The 25,648-nt window shown below is 37.6% G+C and overlaps 1 protein-coding gene across 6 annotated transcripts in view; it reads right to left on the bottom strand.

Moving 5' to 3' along the window:
• Positions 1 to 1,798: 1,798 nt before the first annotated feature.
• Positions 1,799 to 25,648, bottom strand: part of MYSM1 (Myb like, SWIRM and MPN domains 1) — a 37,975-nt gene continuing 14,125 nt past the window's right edge. For 3 of the 6 annotated variants that reach the window (XM_077768069.1, XM_077768065.1, XM_077768072.1), the window contains 14 exons: positions 24,531 to 25,303; positions 20,332 to 20,462; positions 19,134 to 19,237; positions 17,632 to 17,709; positions 15,828 to 15,913; positions 13,060 to 13,114; positions 12,675 to 12,725; positions 11,942 to 12,016; positions 11,128 to 11,316; positions 9,800 to 9,932; positions 8,042 to 8,147; positions 7,805 to 7,862; positions 6,630 to 6,793; positions 1,799 to 6,505 (listed from right to left, as the gene is read on the bottom strand). In XM_077768069.1, coding sequence (XP_077624195.1) covers positions 6,487 to 6,505; positions 6,630 to 6,793; positions 7,805 to 7,862; positions 8,042 to 8,147; positions 9,800 to 9,932; positions 11,128 to 11,316; positions 11,942 to 12,016; positions 12,675 to 12,725; positions 13,060 to 13,114; positions 15,828 to 15,913; positions 17,632 to 17,709; positions 19,134 to 19,237; positions 20,332 to 20,462; positions 24,531 to 25,303 — 2,022 coding nt within the window. In that variant the 3' untranslated portion in view covers positions 1,799 to 6,486. Of the gene's footprint in view, positions 6,794 to 7,804; positions 7,863 to 8,041; positions 8,148 to 9,799; positions 9,933 to 11,127; positions 11,317 to 11,941; positions 12,017 to 12,674; positions 12,726 to 13,059; positions 13,115 to 15,827; positions 15,914 to 17,631; positions 17,710 to 19,133; positions 19,238 to 20,331; positions 20,463 to 24,530; positions 25,304 to 25,648 lie in introns of all 6 variants that reach the window. The other 3 variants (XM_077768068.1, XM_077768071.1, XM_077768070.1) reach the window with 3 other exon arrangements.

The following is a 25,648-nucleotide window of genomic DNA, read 5'->3' on the forward strand; positions in this document are numbered from 1 at the left end:
CTCTTCAAATTGTTGGTTTCTCTGCTTCACCAAATGCAGTTAAGGCAGTGGACCGATGCTGTTCAGGGCAAGTCCTCAAAACATAGGTGTCAGCAGCTGCACAGGACTTCCTGTCCTCGCCACCCATTCGGGGTGGACTGACCACGAGTAGCTGATGCTGACCTGTCAAAGCCACGGGCTCAGTAAAGGAATGGCGGAGCCCAGGTGCGCTGCCGGGACCAACCGCAACGGTCAGGGGAATCTCAAGGGGGCCGGATAAACTGAACGTACAGCTCCTGGCTGGCTTGCCAAGAATTGCAACTAGGGCACAGGGTGCAAGAGCATCTGGTTCTGGGGGTCCCCAATGGACCAGGTTTGGCCACTCGCCACTGACAAAATCCAAAGGTGTTGGATTTTGCCAATGGTGGTAAAGTAGCAAAGGAGGTAAAGTAAGAAAGGGATTTATTTGTGAGGCAACACCAGGAAGACAGCGGCTGGTGTCGCAAAGATGGTCTCCAGAGTGCCGAAAATTCTTCGGGTTTGTATTAGGAAAATGCGGGACGATGGTGGGTGGATACACGCAGGTGGGCAGTAAAGGTCAAGTCCATCACTGTCTCCTGCTAAGTCCGCAGGGTTTTGCTGCTGTCAGGGCAGTCCCTATTATTTGAAAGGGTGGTTTCAGCCCCCATCAGGGGATGTTTGCCGGCCAGGTCTCTTTTGCCTGAGTTAACAGATAAGCTGGAAAGAATTTCAGCAAGCCGAAGGTAAATAAACATTAAACAATTTAAAAAAAAAAAAAGAAGTAAAGTCTTTCAGTAGATTTTGTATACGCTAGAAAAAGAAGACTGCAGAGTTAAAGACCAGTTACTGAATTAATTCTGGCTTTAAGGTGAGATTTTCTTACTTTATACCTTCTATATCCTTAGTTGTCTCAGCATGAATTACCTAAACATCTTCACTTACTCTACCTTCTGGCCAAAGACTCACCATTCTCCAAATTTCCCACTCCTTATCACCATACCTATGCTAAGGTCAGTTCTCTCTGGAGCATCCTTCCCTAAATATCATGTAACCAAACCCTGCCAAGATGTTTAAGGTGATCTCTTCTAAGAAATCGATCTCACCACTCACACTCTAGAGAATTATTTCTTATTGCCTAAACACCGATTACCCTTGAAGTCTTTTATAGGCACTTATAATCAATTCCAGTTTGTATCCTAGCCGTTCATGTTGGTTTTATGTGTTTCTCATGTACTAGGTAATAGGTTCCTTATGGGGAAAAAAAAATCAAGATTTGCTCATCTTTGTGTCCCCTACAATGTTCAGCATAATAGAAAATCAATGTTTGAATTAATGAGGTATATTTTGCAATTCAATGTATATGATGTTAAAAATTGAGAAAGACCAGGGGCGCCTGGGGTGGCTCAGTCGGTTAGGCGTCCGACTTAGGCTCAGGTCATGATCCCGCGGTTCATGGGTTCGAGCCCCACATCGAGCTCTGTGCTGACAGCTAGCTCAGAGCCTGGAGCCTGTTTCAGATTCTGTCTCTCTCTCTCTCTCTCTGACCCTCCCCTGCTCACGCTGTCTCTCTCTCTCTCAGAAAAAAATAAAACATTTTAAAAAATTGAGAAAGACCAAATGATTCACCAGTTTTTTTTCAAAATTTTATTTATATAGAATCTTCAGAATGTTTGCGTTTAATTTTTACCGCAAGCTAAAATTTCAAAGCTTAAAATCAGATATTTTAAACATGTCATTGTTAAGTAAAGGGGGAAGAATTAGACCATTTTGAGGAAAAACTTTCGTAACTGTATAAACATTAATATTTACAATATTCTTTAATATAGATTTAGACAATGTGGCATCATATTTAAATGTACAAAATAGTTTAAGCCATTATCTTTCATTACAGAACATTCCAAAATTCAAAGTAATAAAAGAAATCCATAAACACTAATAACATTTGGGGAAAACAACAGCCGCAGGCTTTAAGTGAACTTATACATAATATACAATTTACACATCAAATCCACAAATTCAAAGATCTAGGGCCAGTCTATTTAAATCATGCTGGAATCTAAATACTATTTTACAATTCATAGCTTGAAACAAATATTCATAGCTTGATAACCTATGAAACAGGAGTACAAACTATGAAATCACATTTAACATTCTTCTTAAATCCTCAAAGAAATATTCTAGAAAACCTCAAAGACAGCACACAAGGCATTTTTCCCTGAAATTAAAGTTCTTACGAATATCTTCATAAATATAGTCGAAGGAAGAAAATACAAACAACCCAGATATCCTAAGTTAATTTTACCTTCTCAAATTTTGATTTTCTCCTCATTTTAGGGAGCTAACATACTTATTCTCTGCCTTGTTCCAGAAAGAATTTAAGGTGGCTTAAAAGATTCATAAAAGGCCAGAAAGCACTAATTACAGGGTAAATGAAAGGAAAAAAAAAAAACCCCAAAAACAGAAAAATAGAGTTTGGGGGGAAAGCACATATAAAACCACTTAAGAAAAGGTCAGGAATTAAAGTATATTACATTATTCTCCACAGTGATTTTCTGGAAATATTGCAAAGTATGGTATTAATTTGTAAGAAAACTATTTAGCTGCTGGTAAACTGGGGATACTGATCAAATTTGTTAAATTTTATATTAATCCTGATAGAGATGATGATAAAAATGTGCTTTTTTCCTTTGTGCTTGGATGAAGTAAGTTTTCCTAAATGCCATGATGTAGGACTCTGGACTTAAGTCTCTTGCTACTGGTAGAGGAGAATGTAGGTTAAAAAAGAAAAAAAAATTAGTTGCCCTTCCTTAATTAAACTACTGAGAAATCCATCAACTGAATGCCTGCTGATGACTTGAGGAGAGGCAGCCATAGGTCAGGGGGCTAGGTGTCCTTCAGTCTCTCTGTCCACATGCAAAGCATCAATCCTGGGGCGTCCTGCCTGCATCACTTGCCCCGGGTCCCCCAGCTCCCCCGTCAGGACCCGGCGAGACTGACGGGAAGCAGGCGCACGATGGCAGAGCAGGAAGCCCGCCGGGGTTGGCTTGTTGAGGCTGTGGCCACTCTGCGGCCCACACCCACCCCGCTCCTGTGGGGGAGCATAGTTAACGGAGGGAAGGCGGGGGCACCGTTAGCTCCCACAAAACACGAATGGGTCTGTTTAACTCCACTCCTCAGGCCCCGTTTCAACAAATGCCATATGCTGAGAGGTAAGAGGTGCAGGGGGTGGAGATGAAGAGAAGGGCTTGAGGGACATGAAGAAACGAAGGTGGTAGGATACGTGGCTTGAGTTTCAAAACTATAGATTAAGGATCAGAACAAAACTATCTACATGAAAGCTAAAACTAATCACTGCCGCCTATCTTTTTTTGGAAGGACTGTTCCTAATCAACAAGTTTTGGTCAGGTGAGTAAAGAATGAAGTTCAAATCTATAGATCTAAAGCCCCAGGAACTGCGACGTTCTTGGCTGGGGTGAAGCTGCCGCCCTAGGTCTGTGACACTGGCTTTGCAGGGAGAGGGGAAGGGCTGCGGTCTTCCCAAGGATACCCCTCGGAACCGGGGTACCGGCAGAGCCACCTCACCATCTATTAGGCACCGTGACTCCAGCCCACAATACCTTTAAGACCCGTAAAATGTTTTAATTCCTTTTAAATTCAGAAGGAAAAAATTCAATCTTATAGATCGAGGACATGTTTATATACATTAGGTTCATTTCATACAAATGCAATTGTAATGAATTTTAATTTTTTTTATGGAAGAAGATATCCAAGAAGGCAAAAGTGTCTAAGTCCTAATGTGGCTTTGAAGATAGTGCAAGGATACAATAATGGAAGGGGAAGGAGAGTCTGCGCTTGTTGATTTTATTCTTTTTCTTTTTTGAATGTTACTTTCAGATTAGACTTTAAAAAGAGCTAAGTCTAATACTGGCGAAGTACTACTGTCAATTTCCACTAGCCAAGCAGGAAAAAGAAAAACGGTTCATTATTTCATCATCACTGGGCAACAACAATAAGAATCAAATGAGGATGGAGAGATCTGCATGTTTTCAGGTCGTGTCTCCACTCCCGTAAACATTACCAGAGGGAGGTTTTCCTTTGGGTCTCTGCCTCCTCCACTTCCTATGTTACGTGGCCCCTCAACAGACTTCCTCTGTGCTTCTCCAAGGCCCTGGCTCTGACCGCCCTCAGTAGCCCAAGCCAGCAGTGAATGTGGTCCCTGCAGTTGCAAAGATGTTTTAAGAATATGATAAGAGCAAAAGAAAACAGGTAGAATGAACGAAGAGGAAGGAGAGGAAAATACTACAGATTTTAATGTTCTAAAATTACATGGTCCTGGAAAAAAAGGGGAGTGAGGAATTTATGCTAAAATGTTACCTGTGGTTTTCTAGATAATAGGATTTATATGTTTTTGTTTTATTCATTTTCTGTTTTTTAAAAAATATTTTATGATAAATGTACTCTATCATCGGGAAAAAACACTCTGTAGATATTATTTAAAAAACTGTGCTCTGCAACTCTAAACTCTGAAGATTACCGTCTCGGAGGTAATGAAGTCTCTGACTTCCTCACAGTATGGCTTAGGTTGGTAAATATGGTTAACTGTTGGCATGCAGAAGAACCGGCTTTGAGAACAGAAATTTTAACAATTTCCATCACCCAAATACATCAATATTATACAGAACTATCAATCAAGAGAGCTAATTAATACCACTTTCTAGGATCTGTTCCCAATGTACAATGAGAAAAATATGTCAAAAGGAAGAGTACAAAGGAATCAATTACTACCTTTTACAGAATTGCAGACTTTCTGTGCTTGGAAGGAAAACTAAGTCATAAAACTTAGACCCGTGGATTACAGGTGAAGAGCTTGAGGTCCAGACAGATGTGATTTTTATCACTGTCACAGAGCAAAGCTGATAACAGAATTAGGATAAGAACTCAGGTTTCCTGATTTTTGGTCTGTAGCTCTTATAAACCCCGGTCCCAAAAGTAATTGCTTTATACACTGTTTCATTGTTTATCCTAACTACATATAGAGGAATACATTTTAGACCTGGAAGGATGTTAGGAAGGTAATTCAGACCTCAGTTACACAAGAATTTAGGCCCAGAGAAGGTCAACTATATCCCTCTCTCCACCCCCCACCTCCAAGTCACAAGGTTGAGCCAAGACCCAGGCCATCTAAAACTGGCTCACTGCTCTCTCAAACATCTTCTTCTGTGGCTGATGATTACAACCAAACAAGAATCATATTCAGATAAGATGTAATAAAACTGTTATTAGTAAGGATGCTTGGGGAATGAGTGTAAATCAGTTCCAAGGCTAACAAAAATAAACTCAAGTCTATTTGAGTAAATCAGGCAGCATCATTGCCAACTTTACCTGAAAATGTACTTCAATGTAAATCACAACCGTAAGTTTTGTTGTTGCTGGAAGATGATGTAAATAAGGGCTTTCAGTGTGTCAGGTTCATGCCTCTGGAAATAAATCATAAATGTTTGTAATTCTCTAGAGTAGGGGTTGGAAGATAATGGCCAGCAACTTGTTTTCTGTGAGGCTCATGAGGTAATAAGATTGGTCTTACAGTTTTAAAGGACTGTGAAGAAATACAAAGAAGAATGTCTGATAGAGATAGTATGTGGCCTACAAACTTAAGTTATTGACTAAATGCCCCAAAACTGGGGCATAAGACGTTTGATGACTTATGTTCTAGATTTAGAAAGTATATGAAACTGGGCTAGATATGTAATATACCCTGGAGGCTTTTTTGTTTTTCAAATTAAATCTCGGATTTAATATTTAAGCATTATTATAATTTGCCTCTTCTCATAGCAGGTAGTAGAAAAATCTAGTTTGAGGGTTATGATTACTCATCTTCTACTTAAATGAGGTTTTACCACACACACTACTAGAAGTGGACATACAGTTGAAGCTAATTATTTCTTGTATCTGAAATCCACACAAAATGTTTCAGATAGCTGAGAAAACGGCATATCCTGTTGTATTGCGTTGCTGCTATAAAATACAATGGAAACAAATATCTACAGTGGGAAAACTGGCAAGCTGATTCTCTCCTTTGGGTCTCTTCTCTATGCATGGTTTAAGATTTTCTCCTGAGGTCTCCCCTGGCCTCCTACAGCATGTTGTTAGATTTACCATACCACTACTTCTCAACCATGTTAGTTACCTCAGTAACCATCCATCCATATCTCATTTGTAACCATAACCAAATATCACCAAAACACATGGAAAAAAATGGAAGTGCTCCTAATGACACACAAAGTACCAAAAATGGAGTGACTAGTTTGGGGAGAAATAAATATCGACCTGAACACAACAGTACAGCAGACAGCCCTTCAGAGTCTACTGCACTGCTTACTGGCCATGGTCGGACTGGAACACTGCAGCAGGCCCTGGTTCACACAACGCTCTGATAACCACTGTAAGAAAACAAGTCCGTATCTCCGTGTCATATGATCTGTGTGGCTAAGCTGGATTTTGTGAACTAGAGAAAAAATATTAAAGTGGTGCCACTATTAGCTAAATTACAATAAATAATTTCAAGGTTATTACTTTGAGAGTAGGATCTATTCTGTCCAGATTAGAATGCCTTACTTTAAAATAATTACATTAACAATTCCTTTGGACCCACAGCACCGTCCTCTTCAGCCACTCCATTCTCTTGCTTGCTTTTATAATTGGAAAGGAATAAATTTTCTATTTGAGTCAAGAATTCTTCAGCAATGAAACAATTAGTCACGTTGCTCAGAGTTTTCCTCAGACACTCCAAGAGCTATTGGAAAGAAAAGTTTTATATTTAAATACACAAAAAGTATGAGAAGAGGGTTTTCACTACTATAATTATTGTATCCCTTTCCGAATCTCAATTTTCTAATAGGCAAAAGAGAAACATTCTCCTTAAATGTGGCTGAAGATAAATTTGTGACCAATAATCATGCATCTAGAGTGTGGGAAGTCACTGCTGAGAAACGCTTGGGCTGGTTCCTTTATGACTCTATATGAGGAGACAAACCTGAGATTTTAAGTGTGATGTTTCCTACTTTGGACAAATATGTGACTTCGCATCTTTTTTTAGTAGTTACATTTCCAAAGCAAACTAATCCTGAAGAATAAAAATCTATGTACATACATGGGTTCTACTATTTCAAAATCAGGATGGTAGAAACAGTCTGTTTCCTGAGAAACAAGCATATTAATCTTCCAACAGAAAATAAAGTTTTAATTCAAAGGGGTAAAAATATTAAAAAGAAATCTAATATGTTTAAATTTTCTCTTCTTAAATTGTTACAAAAAAAAAATAGATGTTGCCAGTCTACTGGTCTTTCACTCTTTATACTCATAGAAACAAAATAAGAAGTGAAATAAAAGAATTCAGGACTATTTCCTACTAGAAAGTTAAGTAAAATGACACTTAAATTTAATTATTAGATTTACACTACCATTCTTAAAAATGAACGACTGTTAAAGCTAAATGGCAACATGAGACTTTTGAATTTAATAAAATAAGAAAAACGTTCTCCACTGTATACAATAATAATATGCTAGGAAATTTATCAGCCAACACGGACAAATATATTCTAAAACAGTATTATTTCTATGGGCAAGTGTGGGCAAAACACATTACTAATTATCTCCCAGAAATTAATTTTAGAAAGGAAACAGCAATAGCAAAAATACACAGAAAATGTATCCACAAAGCATTAGGCATCATGGGAAAACACATCAAGATGAATAGCTTTAGAATCTGTGAACAACAGAACCAATTAAAACGAAGGCAGCTTACTTTCTGCAAACAAGTCAGGTCAGAATCCCGGCGAAAGATTTTATCCATAGGGACACTGCTGTTGGAAGAAATATGAAGACAAACCAATGAAACAAATACCATAAACGAATCAGTTTTCTAATAAGCTGTCACTGACGCCATACATCATCATTTTATATTTAATGTGGGCTTTCTCTAAAACACCACTTAATGAGAAGCACTGCAGAATGTGCAGCCGTCTCAAACCACGGCACATACCTATGGGATAGCCGGTATTTTTCTATTATCCATCTTGCCTTTTCAAACACTAATCCCCACTGGGGCTCTTCTAGCATCTGTTGTACTTCAAATTTGTAAGGTAAACCTAGAAAAGCATAATGAAGCAGACTGTCATCAACTATTGCTTAAATCCCCAATCTCCTTTTAACGACCTAGAATCCCCACAACCACAACAACCTGGCAGACCAGCTGAACGCACTTTAAACATAGTGGGCCTTCATTAAATATCTCCTGCCTGGCTGAACCTGGCCCATCGAGCACATTAATGCTAACCAATTAATAATAATAAAAGTACAAGTACCATTTGCATGACAATTCTATGTAAGAAACTGAGAAGCAGGATGATCACAGAATTTATATCCAAATCAAAAGACTTCTGGAGTGAAAGGGGGCACTGTTAAACCGGTGCCAGAAGCACGGCTTAACCAGACACTGAGGTAGGCAAACCAAGACAACGCCATCGAGTGATTTTTTTATTTTCACATGGGTTACTAAGCTAACAGCATTGCTATAAATAAAACAGCATCATTTCTATCTAACAGATAAGGAAACTAAGGCCGAGACATGTGAAACAACCCGCTGAGACTGGTGCAGGTTTTTTAAGCCCGAGCAGGTCCGCCCAGCTTCTGGGCCCGCACTCACTTCACCTCCCTACAGTGCTAACCTAACCAGCCAGGGAGGAGGATGAACTCTGGAAGGGCAGCAACTGCACTCCCATCACAACCGACATGCTCAGTTCTAGAGAAAGGAGCCCAAGGGGTGGATAGCACGTACATAGCCAGAAAGGCAAAAGACCAAAGGATGAGTCTACTTAGAAATTTCTGATGTAGCCTCCAAAATCCCCCTGTAGTTATAAGAAAAGCTCAGGTGATTTGTTAGCAAAGGCCAGTATCATGAAAATAATAGTAAACCTTATATCATGCTTACTACGTAGCAGGCTTACGGTGCTTTACATATGGATGCCACTTAAGTGAACTAGCTACCAGTACTGTCCCTTTATTTATTTATCTTTGGATGAGGACACAGGGCCACAGAGAGGTTAAATAACCTGGTCATCAGCATATATGTAACTACTAAGTAGAGCCAGGACCTGAGCCCAGGCAGTCTGGCTCCAGTTGATGCTACTAACTACATTATACTGCCTCTCAACTGGGCTTTAGCCAATGTTAAGACTTTTCAGGTAAATAAAATGCTGGCAAATTGAAAAGCATGAAAAATATGAAGGAAAACAAACAAACAAACATTACGACTGTCCTTCCTTACAACATAAGCATACTTTGTCAATATGCTCTAAAATGGCCTTTTTTCCCCGGTGGATCTTTTTTTTTTTTTCATTTCTTAATTCTCTTCTATTTCATTTCTTCCTTCCAAAAACTTACAAATAATTCATTTGACTAGTTTTATTGTGGTATTTACTTTATGGTGGTGGTCTGGAAGCAAACCTGCAGTATCTCTGAGGGAGGCCTGTAGCTAACATGCACGCTGCTTGGCCCTAACTTTTCTGCACAACTTAATCCTTTGGCCCAGAGGCCATGGTGACACAGTGGGGAGTTGAGTCTAGAGGATATCACTGAAGGGAAGAGGGAAGCTGACTACATGGTATGCACACAGTGACTGTCTAGTGGAGCGTGCAAAGTTTTCCATCACACAGTTTCACAAATAACAAATTCTTTGCTATGAAAGATTCAAAGAAATGAAGGTAGAAATAGGATGAAGTTGTTTTTGTTGAAAACTTACGGTAAGAGCCATCTGGGCTCATTTCATCACTTATAACCAGGCAGGTAATCTGGGAATAAGGTAAAGGATTGCTTTGATTGTAAGGACTAACGATCATTCCAATGAACTTTGCACCGCCTCTGGAGAAGTAAGTCTACAATCAAAAGAAAAGTATAATTAATCTTGACTACATAAATTTAAAAATCAGTATTTACCCACAGCAACATCTTAAATACCTAATGGAAGAAAAAGGAACACTAAAATGTGTTAAAAACTTCACATCCAAACAGCAACCAAATGAAATATATTATTATTATTTTTTTAAATATTTTTATTTATTTCTAGGAGAGAGAGATAGACAGCGTGAACAGGGGAGGGTCAGAGAGAGAGGGAGTCACAGACTGAAACAGGCTCCAGGCTCTGAGCTGGCAGTCAGCACAGAGTCTGACGCGGGGCTCGAACCCACGAACCGCGAGATCATGACCTAAGCGAAAGTCGGACGTTTAACCGACTAAGCCACCCAGGCGCCCCTGAAATATATTATTATATATCATTCCACACTCTTGACATTTTTCAGGGCAAAATGTACTCAACCCAACCAGAAATGACCCTTAAAAAAAAATCACCTGGCCTGCAAAATCTGTATATACCATGAATATGTCTACAAATTAGTTTCACTACCCTTCAGCTATAATCTTTATCGATATGATAACAATAGCTGCCCATAGCAAAAACATATACCTATCAAACATAAACTATCAGAACAAAAGTTTCTTTTTTCCAGAGATGCAAAATAGACTGCTTCTGATTATTTCCCTTGTACCCAGTCCCTGTCCTAGTTGTTCCCATCAAGTTTTAAAGGCTCTGGGAGTAATTATCACTGTCACTTAGATGGTTTGTCTGTACTAAACAAAATAGCTGATTTTCCAAATGTTTAAATAAACGTATATTACTTCTGTAATCAGAAAAAATGCAGTTATTTCAAAACTCCAGATGTAAATAATATTAGAAATGCAATACTTTGTTAGAAATGTTAAAAGTATATTTATAGAGGGCGCTTGGGTGGCTCAGTCAGTTAAGTTTCCGACGTCAGCTAAGGTCATGATCTCACGGTTCATGAGTTCGAGCCCCGTGTCAGGCTCTGTGCTGACAGCTCAGAGCCTGGAGCTGCTTCAGATTCCGTGTCTCCTTCTCTCTCTGTCCCTTCCCTACTTATACTCTGTCTCTGTCTCTCAAAAATGAATCAACATTTTTTAATAAAAGGTATATTTATATAATAGAAAACAAAGAGGGGGAGAAAACCTGCAACTATTTACACACAACATACATATCAAGACTTAGAGGCACACCTGGTATTTGGCTTGAGTGTCAATATCTCTCAAAGAAGGATTTGGATCAAAGGCAGGATGAGAATGATACCACCCAATAACACTATAGCCTCTCACAGCCAAGGTTTCCGAGGCCTGTGTTTGTGAGACAGGATCCATCTCACACTGCAGTCCTGTGCTCAGACTGTTACATGGCTCTGCTGCACAGACCTATAAAAGATTAATCCTTATATGGTTACACTGAAACCTGCTAATTCTATTACTTTTTTAGTTCTTTTGTACATAGACACAGAGACTTTTTTTAAGCCAAGTCTTGTATTTGACAGCATCACAAGCAGCCTTTAACTTGCAAATGAATTAGACTTCAAAAGTGTGACTGTGTGTAGGAACTCAGAATCCACTTTTCTACTCAAACGAGGCCATAATAACTGTTAGTGTTCCAGGTCAGCCCACATAATACCTGCACATGCAAAGTCTTTCAGTAACTCCTATTATTTATGATAATAATTTCAACAAAGTGATGCATGCTAGGTTTCAACTATGAGGTTGGTGCAGGTTTCCTGGCCTCTTAAGAGTAGTTGTAGCATTTTGTTGGTGAAGGCAATGAGGAGGCGAGGCCTGGGAGTGCTCCCACTCTCTTGATGGCATAAGGAAAAAGGTGCTCAATATATGGAATGTTAATTTACTCCTGGGAATATCAAACCTAAATTGGCATATTCTCATTTATGTCACAGGTAAGTCTATATTTTAATTAAATCCACTGAAATCTATAAAAATATTTGGTATGGCAGCAGGACTAAATAATTTTTAAAAATATTTAAAAGAGAAAACTTACTTCAACGATCTTATCAACTTCAGAGTATCTTCCTCCTAACAGACCAATCACTTCTGCCATAGAGACATGAGCATGCTAAAAAGAAGCACAGCATAGACTTAGCCCAAACACACAAATCCATCAGACAAGAAATCAGAGTACAACTCAGTAGAGGAATCAGACGCTAGGCTCACTGCACAGAGACTTAGGACTTCAGATCTATCTGCGTCGCCAGCTAAGAAGCTTCGAAACCAAACAATCAAACACTCCAAGATGTCATTTTTTAATTTACAAAATGAAGACACCATTTGCTTTCCTCACTCAGGACCCTAAGGATACCAAGTAAAACTCACTCCGGGCAGTCCTACAGAAAAACATCCTACCGAAAAACATCCAAAACCAACACAGCTACTGGAGGTCTCAGTAACTTAGTATAAATAAGGAACCTCCAAGGGGTAGGAGTTGTGCTTTGCTGAGTTATCTACAAGGCAGCAGACAAAGGATGCCAGGAAATGAAAACAGGGTTAATGATGATAAACAGTCTGCAAAAACTCACATTAATTTATTTTCTCTAAAATATGGAAACATGCAATTGTTTGGCTTTTCTCCAAAAGAAAAGACTTATTTTTAGATTCCTTGCAAAAGAGGATAGTTAAGATCCAAAATACACGTCTTCCATACTCTCTCTTAAGCCTGCAATAAAAATACACAAGAATAGAAATCAGAGTAAGTAAACACAATAGATTATCCTTACCAAATCCATTATTAAAAGTGCTTCTGAAGCCACTTTCACCTGAAATGGCTCCTGAAATATAAAAAAAAAAAAAAGGGGGAGCATAAAAATAGAGATTTATTCTTTCTCACTGGAATAATCACCCTTTTCTTCTTTACCTATCATACCAAGTTCCCATCATCAACCAAGCCTCAGCACAAACCAGAGATTTTTAAAAAATTTGTCATTCAAAACCCTAGCATGGAGAAATTCTTTCATTTCCCATCTGCATCACTCATCTGACCCTAATGTACCTTGCCTCATCCAATCTTTCAAATACATATATGCCTTGCACACACAGGAAAGAAATACTTCCTGTCGACAGAAGGGCATGATTTATGGCCATTCAGTGATACATAAATAGTACCTGCTTTTCTTCACTGAAAAAATTACAAGGTATCAGCTGGAAGGGATCAAATGAGCTGAAAAAGAAAAAAAAAATCATTTCTAATATAATCTCAGTAACAAGATCAGGAAAAAACATTCATTTAAATTTGAAAATGTGTATCAATAATCTAAACCTAGATTCTCAGAAAATACTAAGCTAGGAGAGTTTCTTAGGGCGTTCTACATAACCCTACTGAGTTTTGGACTTGATAAAAAAATGGGAAATGGCAGGACTTTTGGGAGAAAATAACTCTGTTGTCGTAATTCCTTTTAACACCCAAAGAGAAGAACGTTGTACCCACACGTGTGTCCTACACTGAACGCAGGTTCCAAAAAGACTGAAGAAAATGTAAACAACCCCCTGACATGACATGGGAAAGAAAGCTCAAGAAAGATGGAAGCTTCTCAAAAAACACTTGTCAGTGCAGTATCAGCATAGGGTAGGGACCCAAATATTTGTTGAATGAATAACAATGATTCTACTAAAGAAATTAATGTATACAAAAAGTTCAATGATAAACTTGTATTTAAAATGAAAAAGTTAGGGTCAGCTGGGCGTCTCAGTCGGTTAAGCATCTGACTTCGGCTCAGGTCATGATCTCATGGTTTGTTAAGTTTGAGCCCTGCATCAGCTCTGTGCTGACAGCTAGCTCAGAGCCTGGAGCCTGCTTCAGATTCTGTGTCTCCCTCTCTCTCTGCCCCTCTCCACTCACATTCTCTCTCAAAAATAAACATTAAAAAAAAAAGAGCAAAAGTTTAAAAAATAAAGACAAAAAAGAGGGGCATGTAAGCAAGGGTAGATACAAAAGCATGTGTAAATCTGAAAGAAATATTACAAAGGCTTTGACCAGTAAAGAATTGAACAGTAAGGTTTCTTTAGGCTATGGTCAGAGAAAGAAAAACCCAAACAAGGAATATATATTCATGTTAACACAACCAGAAAAGAGCGACTATTTAGTTCCTATATCTACCAAATACTGTTACTGTCAGCAAATCAGACACTTTGTACTCCAAGTACCTAGAACAGTGCCTGATACATAGTAAGCATTTTTTCAGAAATATCTGTTGCATGAAGAGGAAAGATCTTCAAGTAAAAAAATGCTTCATCAACATGAATAAAAAAGCACACAAAGGCAGGGTATGCATCCCAGAGCCCTGAAGAACCACGATGTGAGTCCCACTGACCTTTCTGGAGGAACTGTACAGAATGGAGAAATTATTGGAGTGCTACAAAGAGGCAATTTTGGGCTTGTGTTTTTTTTTTCTTAAACAAAAAAAGCAGATTTGGGGAGCAGAGGAATTAAATGTGAATACTGAGAAAATTCTGGAAAAGATTACTAAACAGCCGATTTTGAGCCTTTAGCAAGTGAAGAGATGACTACTAAGAAGAATAATAATGAATTCATGAAAATATAAGTCATGATAATAAGCAAATCTAAATTTCATTTTTGATAGAACTGATCTGATGGAAACTAGCAAACTCATAAAGATTCAAATGTATTTTGTCTGAATATAAGCAAGACATCTACTATGATTTTTCTTCTGCATAAGATGAAAAACATGGGTCAACTGGGGCGATGTGCTGCTGATGGGGCACTGTCTGAGGCACACCCTTACTCCAGTTAAACATTTTAAGCAGTGACTAATGGCAGAAGAGGTAAACTTACTGAAATGTTGATTCACATCTACAAAGGCTAAGATGAGAAAAGTGGATCTGGAGTCAGACTGTGACAAACTGGAACAATGACTTGGAAATCACAATAAATATGTCTTACATTTAGATTCAGAAAATCAGATGTCTGGATACTGGATAAGGAGTCCTAGCTTATGGGTGATGATACTGTTTACACAGTTTATCTCATTTAATTTACTCTCACAACAACTGTAAGTTTGAATTTTTATTTTAGAGAGGCGATATATAATGTAATGTTAGCAATATGGATTCGGAAGCCTTAGTGCCTGGACTTAATCACAGCTCCACCACTAACTAGCATGAACAAGTTACTCAACCTCTTTGTGCCTCTCGGTTTCCTAATGAATGATAGTATTAACTACTGCATAGGGTGGTTATGAGGATTAAATGAGTTAATATATACAAAGTGCTTAAAGCATAGCTAACAGTGTCAGCTATTATAGCTATTATTTTATGAATGAGGGCTGAAGACTTAAGGCTTTACACAACTCATCTAGGGACTTACACCTGGTTAAGCATCAGGGCTCTTTCCACTGAAAATGACCTAGCGGCATTCTCAGATATCTTGTTTCAAAAGGGGCACTGGTGAAATTATAGTCTTTCTGCATCTACAGAAAGTGAAGGTCCAGAAAATCAAGACATTTAACTTATTTGGTGACACTGTTGTATGTTACAAATATCAGATTATTAAAACACACACACACACACACACACACACACCCCAAAAAACCTTGCTAATAGCACCAACCAAAGAAAGAACTAGTCATTTCATGAGGTTCCCTGTTTACAATGTCTAAGGAGCTGAAAGACCACCTGTCATAATCAAGGCCCCTTTACAACATATGTTGGATCCTATAGTCACTAAACCTATACATTTAAGACTTTTGCTCAAGCTCTTCCAAACTGATAACCAGTGAAATAAAAAATATCAAACACTTTAGTAGTATTTTTAAATTTAATATGAATAATATGTTGCTAATCATATAAGGTATCTTTTCCATACATTCCTAATTGTTTGTGATTAGGGTAAAAATTATACTTGTATAACACTATACCTTTTTGTTGGTCTTGGTACTTTTGAGGATTTAACAGATTTACATTTTTCCTCTTTTCTTCTTGCCAATTCCTCAGCAGAGAGATGCTAAAACATAAAACAACCAGTTGATCAAAGAGTCCGTGAGCCACTGAGAGGCAGAATCAATAATGATAATAAAAAATACTCTTTAAAACCATAATTAAAGGCATGTGAGAACAGGATTGACTATGTTGATGGAGACGTACCTCTGTCTTTCTACTAACAAACTGAAATGCTAGATAATACATTAAAAAATTGTTCCAAAATCCACAGCCACAGCAAATTAAAAACCTCAGAATCACCTGAGCCCTCCTCTTACTTATTTCCCATCTCCAGTCACCAAATCCTACTGTGTTGTTCTCTTTCCCAACAGCAAGACATCGCAGCGTAATGATCAAGAGTACAGATTGTGGAGATAGAAGGCCTCGCTCTGCTACTTACTGATGACCCTGACCAAGTTACCAAAGATTTCTGTGCTTTAGTTTCCTTACCTTTAAAATGGGAACAAAAACAGTAATAATAACAATGTCATGGTGTTATCGTAATGATTCATTAATGTTTAGAAAACACTGACAAGAGTGTTGGACACATACATGGTAAGTCTACCGTAAGTACAAAATAAATCTTTTCATTCCATTTCTACTACCATTCTTACACTTTAGCCCAGATAACTATGCACCTTTTCCACAATATGTCTGGTATTTTCTCCCATCTCTACCTTTGTTTACGCTGCTCCCTTAGCCTGGAATGCCCTCACCTACTTTTCTACATTTTGAGACGGTCCTGCTAATCCTTCAAGTCACGTCTTCTGTGAAACCTTGTGTCATTACACACACGCCTTGGGGAAGACCTGACATTTCTTGAGGTCAATCTTACGGAACTTAACACAGGTTTCATCTTTCCTACGAAAAACCAGTCCTTTCTAGGTAGGAATCACGCATTACTAATGTAATCTAATGCTTGGATTAGAGACCAGGTGAGGCTAGGGGCAGGGAATGGGGAGGCGAAACACAGGAGAACAATCTGTTTTGTTGTGTTGTACTGCAACTCACGAGGAAAACTAACATTTACTGAGTAATTTGTATTTGCAAGGCTTACTAAGTACCTAGTGCCAGGACCTTCATCCATTTTATTCCATTTACTTCACTTAATTCTCTTAACAATTCTTGGAGAGAGATATTATCCACACTCCATAGATAAAAACCTGAACTTCAGCGAGGTTAAGAAACTGCTCAAGGTGAGAACGCCAGTAAGTACACACTCACACATTCTTTACGTTCTACTGCACTGGGTGTTCACAAATAAATTATACAGATACAGAATATACACACACACACACACACACATTCACTGCCTATGTTTCCTTTCAGAACCACTGTTTTTATTGGTAGAAATAATACTTTAATATTTCTAATTCAATTTATGTCTAATGCTTGGGACAATATTTTAACTGGTATATCAGAATGTCATTCTATAAACAAATGGTTACTGAAATGAATTAGGCATACCAACTTCCTGGTACCTTGGCAGATATTCTTGAGCTAGAAACCAGAATACAGAGATTAGATAATTAAAATCTGGAAATTCATCAAACTCCTAGTTAACTGCACCAATGCCTTCTATTTTGTTGTTTATTGGTGTCTTCTAGACAAATTAACACGGGAAGGATACACACATGCACATGCAAACAAGTGTAATATATATGACATTAAGATATATAAATATAACTGATGAAACAACTTTTAGTAATGACCTATTTGCTAAGGTCAAAAGGTCAAAGTTACCTCAAAGGTTTGTCCTTCTAAGTCTTTTGCATCACACCAATTTCCCCACGGGTCTCGGACCCTACGTCTCCTTGTGCGCTGTGATCAGATTAAAATGAAGCAAAAGGTAACAAGATTAACTTGGAGAAATCACAGCACATCAATACACAAAACCAAAATGATATTTCTTTTAAAAAATCTGTTAATTTCTCCATTAAAATATTGTAATCTCTGATCAGCAATGCCTGACTAAATTTTATTTTATTAATTTGTGTTTAATAGTTAGCACTCTACTCAGAAATAAATCACTAATGGTTTTCTGAACTTTACTTGGATTTCTTCTTGAATTTTCATTTCTTTTTACCACTTAGAAATTAAAATACCAGGACAGAAAGTATTTTTAAGACCAAAAAGAACCATCAAGAAAATGACTTCCCTTTCAACCACTTGTGGTAGAAAACTCACAAGAACACGTAGCAAGAGGTAGAATATTAAAACTAGAAGCAAAATAATTAGATCTCAGCCTGAGAAAGGGAAAGATTGCCTAGTGGATACAAATAATAAAACATTACAAAGTTTGTTGACTGGATTACTAATATCTAGTTTTATAAACCTCAATACTGAAGCCTTTAAAATGGACTGGCTCAAGGGTGTCTGGGTGGCTTAGTCAGTTACGTGTCTAACTCTTGACTTTGGCTCAGATCATGACCTCCCCGTTGTGAGCCCCCATGGGGGCTCTGTGCTGGGCGCAGTGGAGCCTCCTTACGATTCTCTCCCTCCCTCGTTCCCTCCCTCCGTTCCTCCCCAGCTCGCGCTCTTGTGCACGCGCGCGCTCTCTCTCTCTCTCAAAAAAAAAAAAGACTGGCTCAGAAGCCAGTGTATGAGTGGCACCTTTTCCAGCAACTGTATCTAAAAAGATCCTTTCTTATAAAAGTAAATCTAGGTAGGCAGAAATGGTTTACAGTCTAAATACTCTGAGAAAAATGTACACTCTATTATCTATACTTTTCTTCATTTACCTCACCTATTACCAACCTACTTTATTAGTAAAACCAACAAGCTCACACTATGACTCTGCCTTTTAGGAGACCTGTAGGATCACTCATTTTTAAAATGAGACTCATGAAATGTAAGATACTGTAAAACTCCCTAACCTCAAGAATTACAAAAGAAAGGCTATAATAGTTTGGATAGCTATTCCAAAAAGCTGAATCTTAACATAAGACTTTTTAAATAAACAAAGTAACTGAAAGAAAACGAGCTCAGCTATAGGTATGGAATCTATGACACAGTATATTCAGAAACCAGAACCAAGAATTCTAAGACCAGGTTAGCAATGTCCAACGCTTCTGTGTCAAGTCTGCCAGTGAATTATGAGGTGTTTTTGGTTTCTGCCATACAACCTAACATGACACTGAAGGGCTAAGGTGACATACAAGAGAAAACACGTTCTTTCACTAACTGCCCAGGTGTTCGTAGTCGGCGAGAAGGGGGCACGCCCTAGCGGACAGGGGAGCGCTTACCATAGACTGCAGGCGCTGTGCAAGCTGGTAAGCTTCTGCTGCATCTTTCCGGTCTCTGACTCGTGCTCTGTCAGCTGGCTGTGGCCTGTTGTACACAGCCTGTTCTATTGGAATTCAGGAAAAATAAAACCAGCTATTATTTTCTGAAACTCATTCGTTCAGTGGGAAGGCACACCTATACTGACTGTAATTCATAAGCCAATTTCTAAGTTTTGTTATACCTGAGCTTCTATCTTAATTCTACAAGCACTTGGCAGTCCTCAAAAGTAATGCTCTTAAGGAAATCTCAGTAAAATGGGATATTCAGGAGATGGGTAATTTAATTTCTAATCAAATGAGTGCTAAGCCCACTTCCCTGAATTCAGAGGTCTAATACAGAAAACATGATTTCATTTCTCTTTAGTGGCTGAGGAAGCTCTGACCCCTTAGTTTTCCTGAGCAGCCAGTCCCAAGATCCAGTGCTTGGGGAAACACCGACACCAAAATGAAGGACACACCACAGGGCAGACTGTAAATTCTTGCTCTCTCTGAAATAAATAAATAATCTCTGGTAGGACATTTTCTGGTTAGCTGTCTTCTATATACTCTTCTGAAACCATAAGTTACAAAGTTCTAATTATCTATCTAATTACCTTTTCACATCTATGGTTATTAACTTTCTTCAAAATGTCTGTGTCAAGTTAATTCAATAAAAGTGAAGAATACATTTAAAATCATGCATATTTGAGAAAAACTAGGGTGAATGAAACTTTCCTCCGTGAAAAATATTTTGTCACGTTTATTACATTTAAGTGTAGAGGGTCATAAATTATCTCCTTTACTTAAACACTGCTAGACAGTATTTCTAGCACTAACACAGATTTCGCATATTAAATGGGCTACTACTAGACTTTTCTTAAAATGACTACTTTTACTTCACAAAGAGCTGCATTGTTAAATTATTTCTCCTACTTAAGAGAATATTTTTCCTTTTCATACCAACAATTTTCACCGTAGGTTACAGGAAAACATAGCGTAATGAACAGAAATCTGTTTTACAAAAAAACTCAGTAATACATTTATTCCATAATGTTACAGCATCTTTCTGAATTCTGCATCTATACTAAATCTGCTTGAATTCTAACCATCAAGGAAGTTAATGGGTTCTCTAAGGATAAAAAATGTTGAGTAAAAGATGTTGTTGGGTTTTTATTTTTACCACATCCAAAATTGATTGCTCCTATCAATTCGAGGTATGTATGAATCCGTCCAATACAATTAACATCCCCACAGTTCTTCAGGCCAGGACGTACTGAGGTCTTATTTAAGTATTTCGGTTTGCATATCTCCCTAATTAAGAGACGGAAGTACAGTTATTTTGGATAAATAAAAACATGAAAAAAATTTCTGGGGAAAACTTTTAATATTTGAAATATCTTAAAAATTTACCCCCTCTCAATCTGTAAATGTGTAGTAAAAACAATGCTAATACATAATATCCAAGTGTACTTTTTCTTGACATTATCTTTAAATGATATAATAACTTACAAGTATAATGTGATTTTTATTATTATTTTTTCCCATATGAAATGCCACAGATTTCACTTATCCCAGGATTTTAAAGTTAGAGGTTCTGTCAACAGATCCAAATTCAAGCCTCAATCTTTGAATAAAAAGGGCACTCTGATAACATATCTAAAATATTTACTATTAGACTTTTCTAACTTTTAATATATTACTCAGGTGGATCCATCCACTTTTAATTTGTTGGAGAGCATATTTTAATTATAAGCTACCTTATGAGTGCTTAAAAATTTTATATTGGTTTTTAATCATTAGGCCAAGAAATAAGAGTAAGCACTCTCAGTGGAAAACAGTAATAGATATAGGGGATTTCCAAGGAATCAAGAAATGCCCGAAGACCATGAAAAAAACATAAGGCTACAATAATAAAATTCATGTTTACTGAATGTGCTTATTGTACACTGGTAGAGTTTAAGAGTAATGGAGAACTTAGTAACAGTAGCAAATAGTTCCCAAGTGCTTACGCCAGTACTAATAGTTCACAACCTTAATTCTCACAACAGTTCTGCGAAGTAGATTATTTTAGAGATGAGGAAGCAAAAAGTCAGAGGAATTAAAGTACTTATTTAAGGAAGTGAAAGTCAAGATTTACATGTAGACATTATAGACCAAGTATTCAGATATGTCATGTAACAGGATTTCTTATTCAATCTTTATTTTATTCCACATATATTTACTTTGCATCCCACACATGAGGCACTATTCTAGGCACTAAGGATATAGAGATGAATATCAAGCTCCCAACCTTACATGCTAATGGGAGAATATATAAGGGCGCCTGGGTGGCTCAGTCAGTTAGGTGTCTGACTTTGGCTCAGGTCATGATCTCACGGTTCATGAGTTCGAGCCCTGTGTAGCTCTCTGTACTGACAGCTCAGAGCCTAGAGCCTTTTTCGGATTCTGTGTCTCCCTATCTGCACCTCCCCTGCTCTCTCTCTCTCAAAAATACACATTTAAAAAAATTTAATGGGAGAATATATGACTACTAGATATTACATATTAATGTATATGAAATTGTTAATATTAACATATTAACATATAATAATAATTATATATATAGCAATAAGTGCTAGGAATAAATAGTAAGAAGAGGATAAAGGGATAGACAAACAGGCACAGACTACTTCAGAGAGGTGTTCAGGGAAGGCCTGTCTAAGCAGAAACCAAATTTAAAATTATACATTCTATACACATTCAATGAGGGCAAGAAGTAATTTGTGACGTGGGAGGGTATCAGACATTCCATTGAAAAGTTGAGATTTCAGTGTTTTCACTTCAGTTCAGTGCGAAAGAAAAGGAAACACAGTCCACAAAAGAAGGCAAGAAAGCAGGAATGAGCATGGTGTAACCAGCTACCAAAGATCTGTAGCAATCTAAAAATGGTATTGATTTAATTAAAGACTGCCTAAGTTGAAAGACTTTAAACAGAGCTCAGCACTACTTTGGTGCTGAACAAACGGTAAGGCCTCTAAAGACACCTGTTCCTGACTCATTCAGGCCAACTTTCCCCCTTAACAAGTAGAGTGCCTTTTATACTTGCTTAGAACAAGCACTGCCCTAAGCACTAGGGGTGTACCAATTAACCAGACAGACAAAAATCTGTCCATGTGAAGCCTGTATCATCATGGGGACGGAAGGGGAAGAAAGGGGAAGGAAGAGGAGACAATACAGAAATGAAAACATATTTTCAGTAGTAATAAGTTCTATGAAGATAAAGAGAACACAGAGTAAGAGATTGAGGGGCAGGAGATGTGAGCTATTTCAGACAGTGTGGTCAGTGAAATCCTCTCATCTCCCTGGAGCAGACCTGAGGGAGACGAGGATGCACGATTCACCAAGATATGGGGGGCAGCGTGGGGGAAACATCCAAAGCAGTGAAAAAGTCTGGGTCAAGGACCTGAGATGAAGTGTGAAAATCATGAGTCAAGACTGCAGACCCTGATGTCAACCTTCACCTAAATGTGACCTGGGACAAGTTCTTTTCCCTCTCTGAGCCTCATTTTCCTCATCTGTAGAATGAGGACAAAGTTGTCAGCAGGACTGGAGATGATTTAAATACATTTAAATGCATCTGGTAGGCATTCAATTACAGTATTAGTTAACTATCTTAATTAAAACATACCCCTAAACAGAGTGTCAGTTGCATGTGTTTTTATGGGAAGGATCTTATAGCTACAAACAAATCTTCAGGTCTTTTATTTTAAAACTTTAACTCTTCTACTTTTTTTTCTTTTTTTTTAAACACCACCTCCAGTCCCCTCTTCTATTTCTGAAGAGAATAGTTTTGAGTTCCTGTTCAAAACATTTCTTTCTGCTTTCACACTGTTCTATTAAATCACCATACTGAAACAGCATTTAACTGGTGTTATGACTAAGGCAAATGTCATTAGGAAACTACTGCCATATAATTTATACTATCTACATAAGTTACTCTGCCTTACTGAAAATCCAAAATTCAAACAAATCAAGTTTCATTAAAGTACCTTAAGTCACTCATTGATGATTCATACACATAAAAAATGTTTGAGTTATTATTTTAAAGTCCTTCAACTTTGGCCATTTATCGGCTTATTTCCAAAAACAAAATTAGATACCCATGGAGATCTAATCTGACTGCTCTTTTTCAACGGTGTGAATCAGGCAATGTGAAATAATAGAAGGAATGACTGACAGAATCAGGACCGGCTCATAGGTCCTTCTTCCATCAGTAGCTGGTTACATAATCAAAGGCAGGCCCCTAGACCTCTCCTGACCTCATAATCTACCAGACACAGAAAATACCACCTGCCTATTTTACAGGACTGTTGTGAGGAATCAAACGACATAGAAAAGCTTTCTGCAAACTGTAAAGCGCTATGTGAATAGCAGTTGTTCCTTATATTTACGCTTTCCTTTGAGACCATCTTACCCAGACATTTTACTTGTAGCCATCTTAACCATCAGCAAGACAACCATGAGCCAAGATCAAAAATCTTTCTTTTATGACAAAGCTATTTTTAAAAACCAAATTAACATTGTGTGGGTACTGAAGGTTACTGACGGAACATGCCTGGTTATCTGTTTTTCTCTGGTAATCTTCCGAGGTTATGGCAGAAGTCCTCTGTAAAGACGGCTCTGAGCAATTCAGTGTCTCCGGAAGCAGTAACAATTATAAATGTTTGGTAATGTCTTAATTAAACTATTATGAAAAATTCAATTTGCAGAGCACTTAGGCTAATAAGGTGGGAAGTTTTTTGGTTTGTGCCCCATCCAACACTAAATAATTCAAATAAAAGGTACTGACAATTCAGAAGATAAACTTCATCTATCAGAAAATCCCTGTATCCTGATGAAACTGGATGAAGGGATTATTAACACATTATATTACAAGTTCAAAACTGAAAACATTTGTAGCAATTTAGAAGAATGGTTTCTGTAATCTAGCCACATTTCATGACACTATCCTTCTATCATCAAAATTTTCTCTTTGTACTTACAAGTACATGATAAACTAGGAAAGACATTCTCCTTTTCCAGTGCAGTTTTTTTCTAGATCTTCCTAACACTGTCCTAAGAAACTGCTTCTTAAAGCAAATTATCCCTTTTTTCCAGGACCAAATACTCTTAATGAACAGACAGATGGGTTGAAATAGCTATAGATAACAATATTTACCAAAGTTTTCAAGGAAAACTTCCTTATGAGAAATTTTAGTCTTGCCGATTAAAATATATTCATATGTTCAAGCTCTCTGCATCACTAGCAATGTAAATGACTAAAATCTCAATAGGCTTAATTAAAATATCCTAGAGTATCAGAAGTTTTAAAACAGTATCTAAAATATAATTCTTTCTTACCACTGATCCAAAATGTAATTCCTAATTTTCAAATAGCGTTCTGGTGTTTTAGCTTGGCGCCCCTCAAAAAACTCAGGAATTGCTTGTTTTTCTTCTTCTTGAATGGTATTTCTATCTATTTCTACTTCCTGCTCTGGTGGCTTAAGCTCCTCTTCCTCGTGGTTCTCCTCCTCCATTTGGCAGGAAGAATGAAAAAGCATTTCATCCTCACTCAGATCTTCCCGAACTTCACAAAGCTCTGGAGAAGGCAGCGGTCTGGTATTGTCTATTACTCCATTTCCATCATGTTTTTCACAGTTTCTCATCAGTTTATTACATTTCTGATCATTTAATTCAACTGGTTTTTTGTCACTAGTGCTCTGTTTTTCAGTCCAAAATGTAATTCCTGAGCTTGAAAGTACTTCCATCTCACCCTGCTTTGTATTCTGAAAATATTCCTTGGAAGATTTAGATCTGGAAACTTCCTGGTTCGGAGAAGCAATAAATTCTCCTTGACTGGCTTCATGACTTTCACTATTAGGAATGTTTAATAAGATACCATTGCTAGGATTTTGAGCGAGAGCTTGAGAAGTCACCTCATCTGCCTCATCTGTAATGTCTACTTCTTCATCATCAGATAACTTTTCAATTTTTACAGCATTCAAGTTGGGATCAGCACGTCCCCTTAAGCCTGATGGAGTCCATGCCTCTGTGCCTTCATCTTCATTTTTAATCTGAAGATCACTGCTGCTCTTCTGATTTGGCATTTCCTTCTCTGGACCATCTAATTTTACCTTATTAAAAATCAAGATAAAACCCTCATATTAACATTAAAAAATGTAACCACTGCCACATATATAATAAATACATTACTAAACTGAGTATACATTAAGGGTATATTATACCTTTATTGTGCTTTCCTTCTAAGGAATTACAACTGCATTTTAAATGTAGAATATCATCGTTTCAAAATTCCATAAATAACTCATTTTTGGTCTGGTGATTTTTATTAATCAAATAATCATGACCTATATACAACTACTACTTGTTTTTCCATTTTAAGTTTAAAACAGGAATCTGGTGCAGATGAGCCACAAAGAATGAACCAAAAACTGACATACTCAGGGATTCTGAATTTT

This window comes from Crocuta crocuta, unplaced genomic scaffold, assembly GCF_008692635.1.
Source record: "Crocuta crocuta isolate KB4526 unplaced genomic scaffold, BGI_CrCroc_1.0 scaffold85, whole genome shotgun sequence".
Taxonomy (NCBI): domain Eukaryota; kingdom Metazoa; phylum Chordata; class Mammalia; order Carnivora; family Hyaenidae; genus Crocuta; species Crocuta crocuta.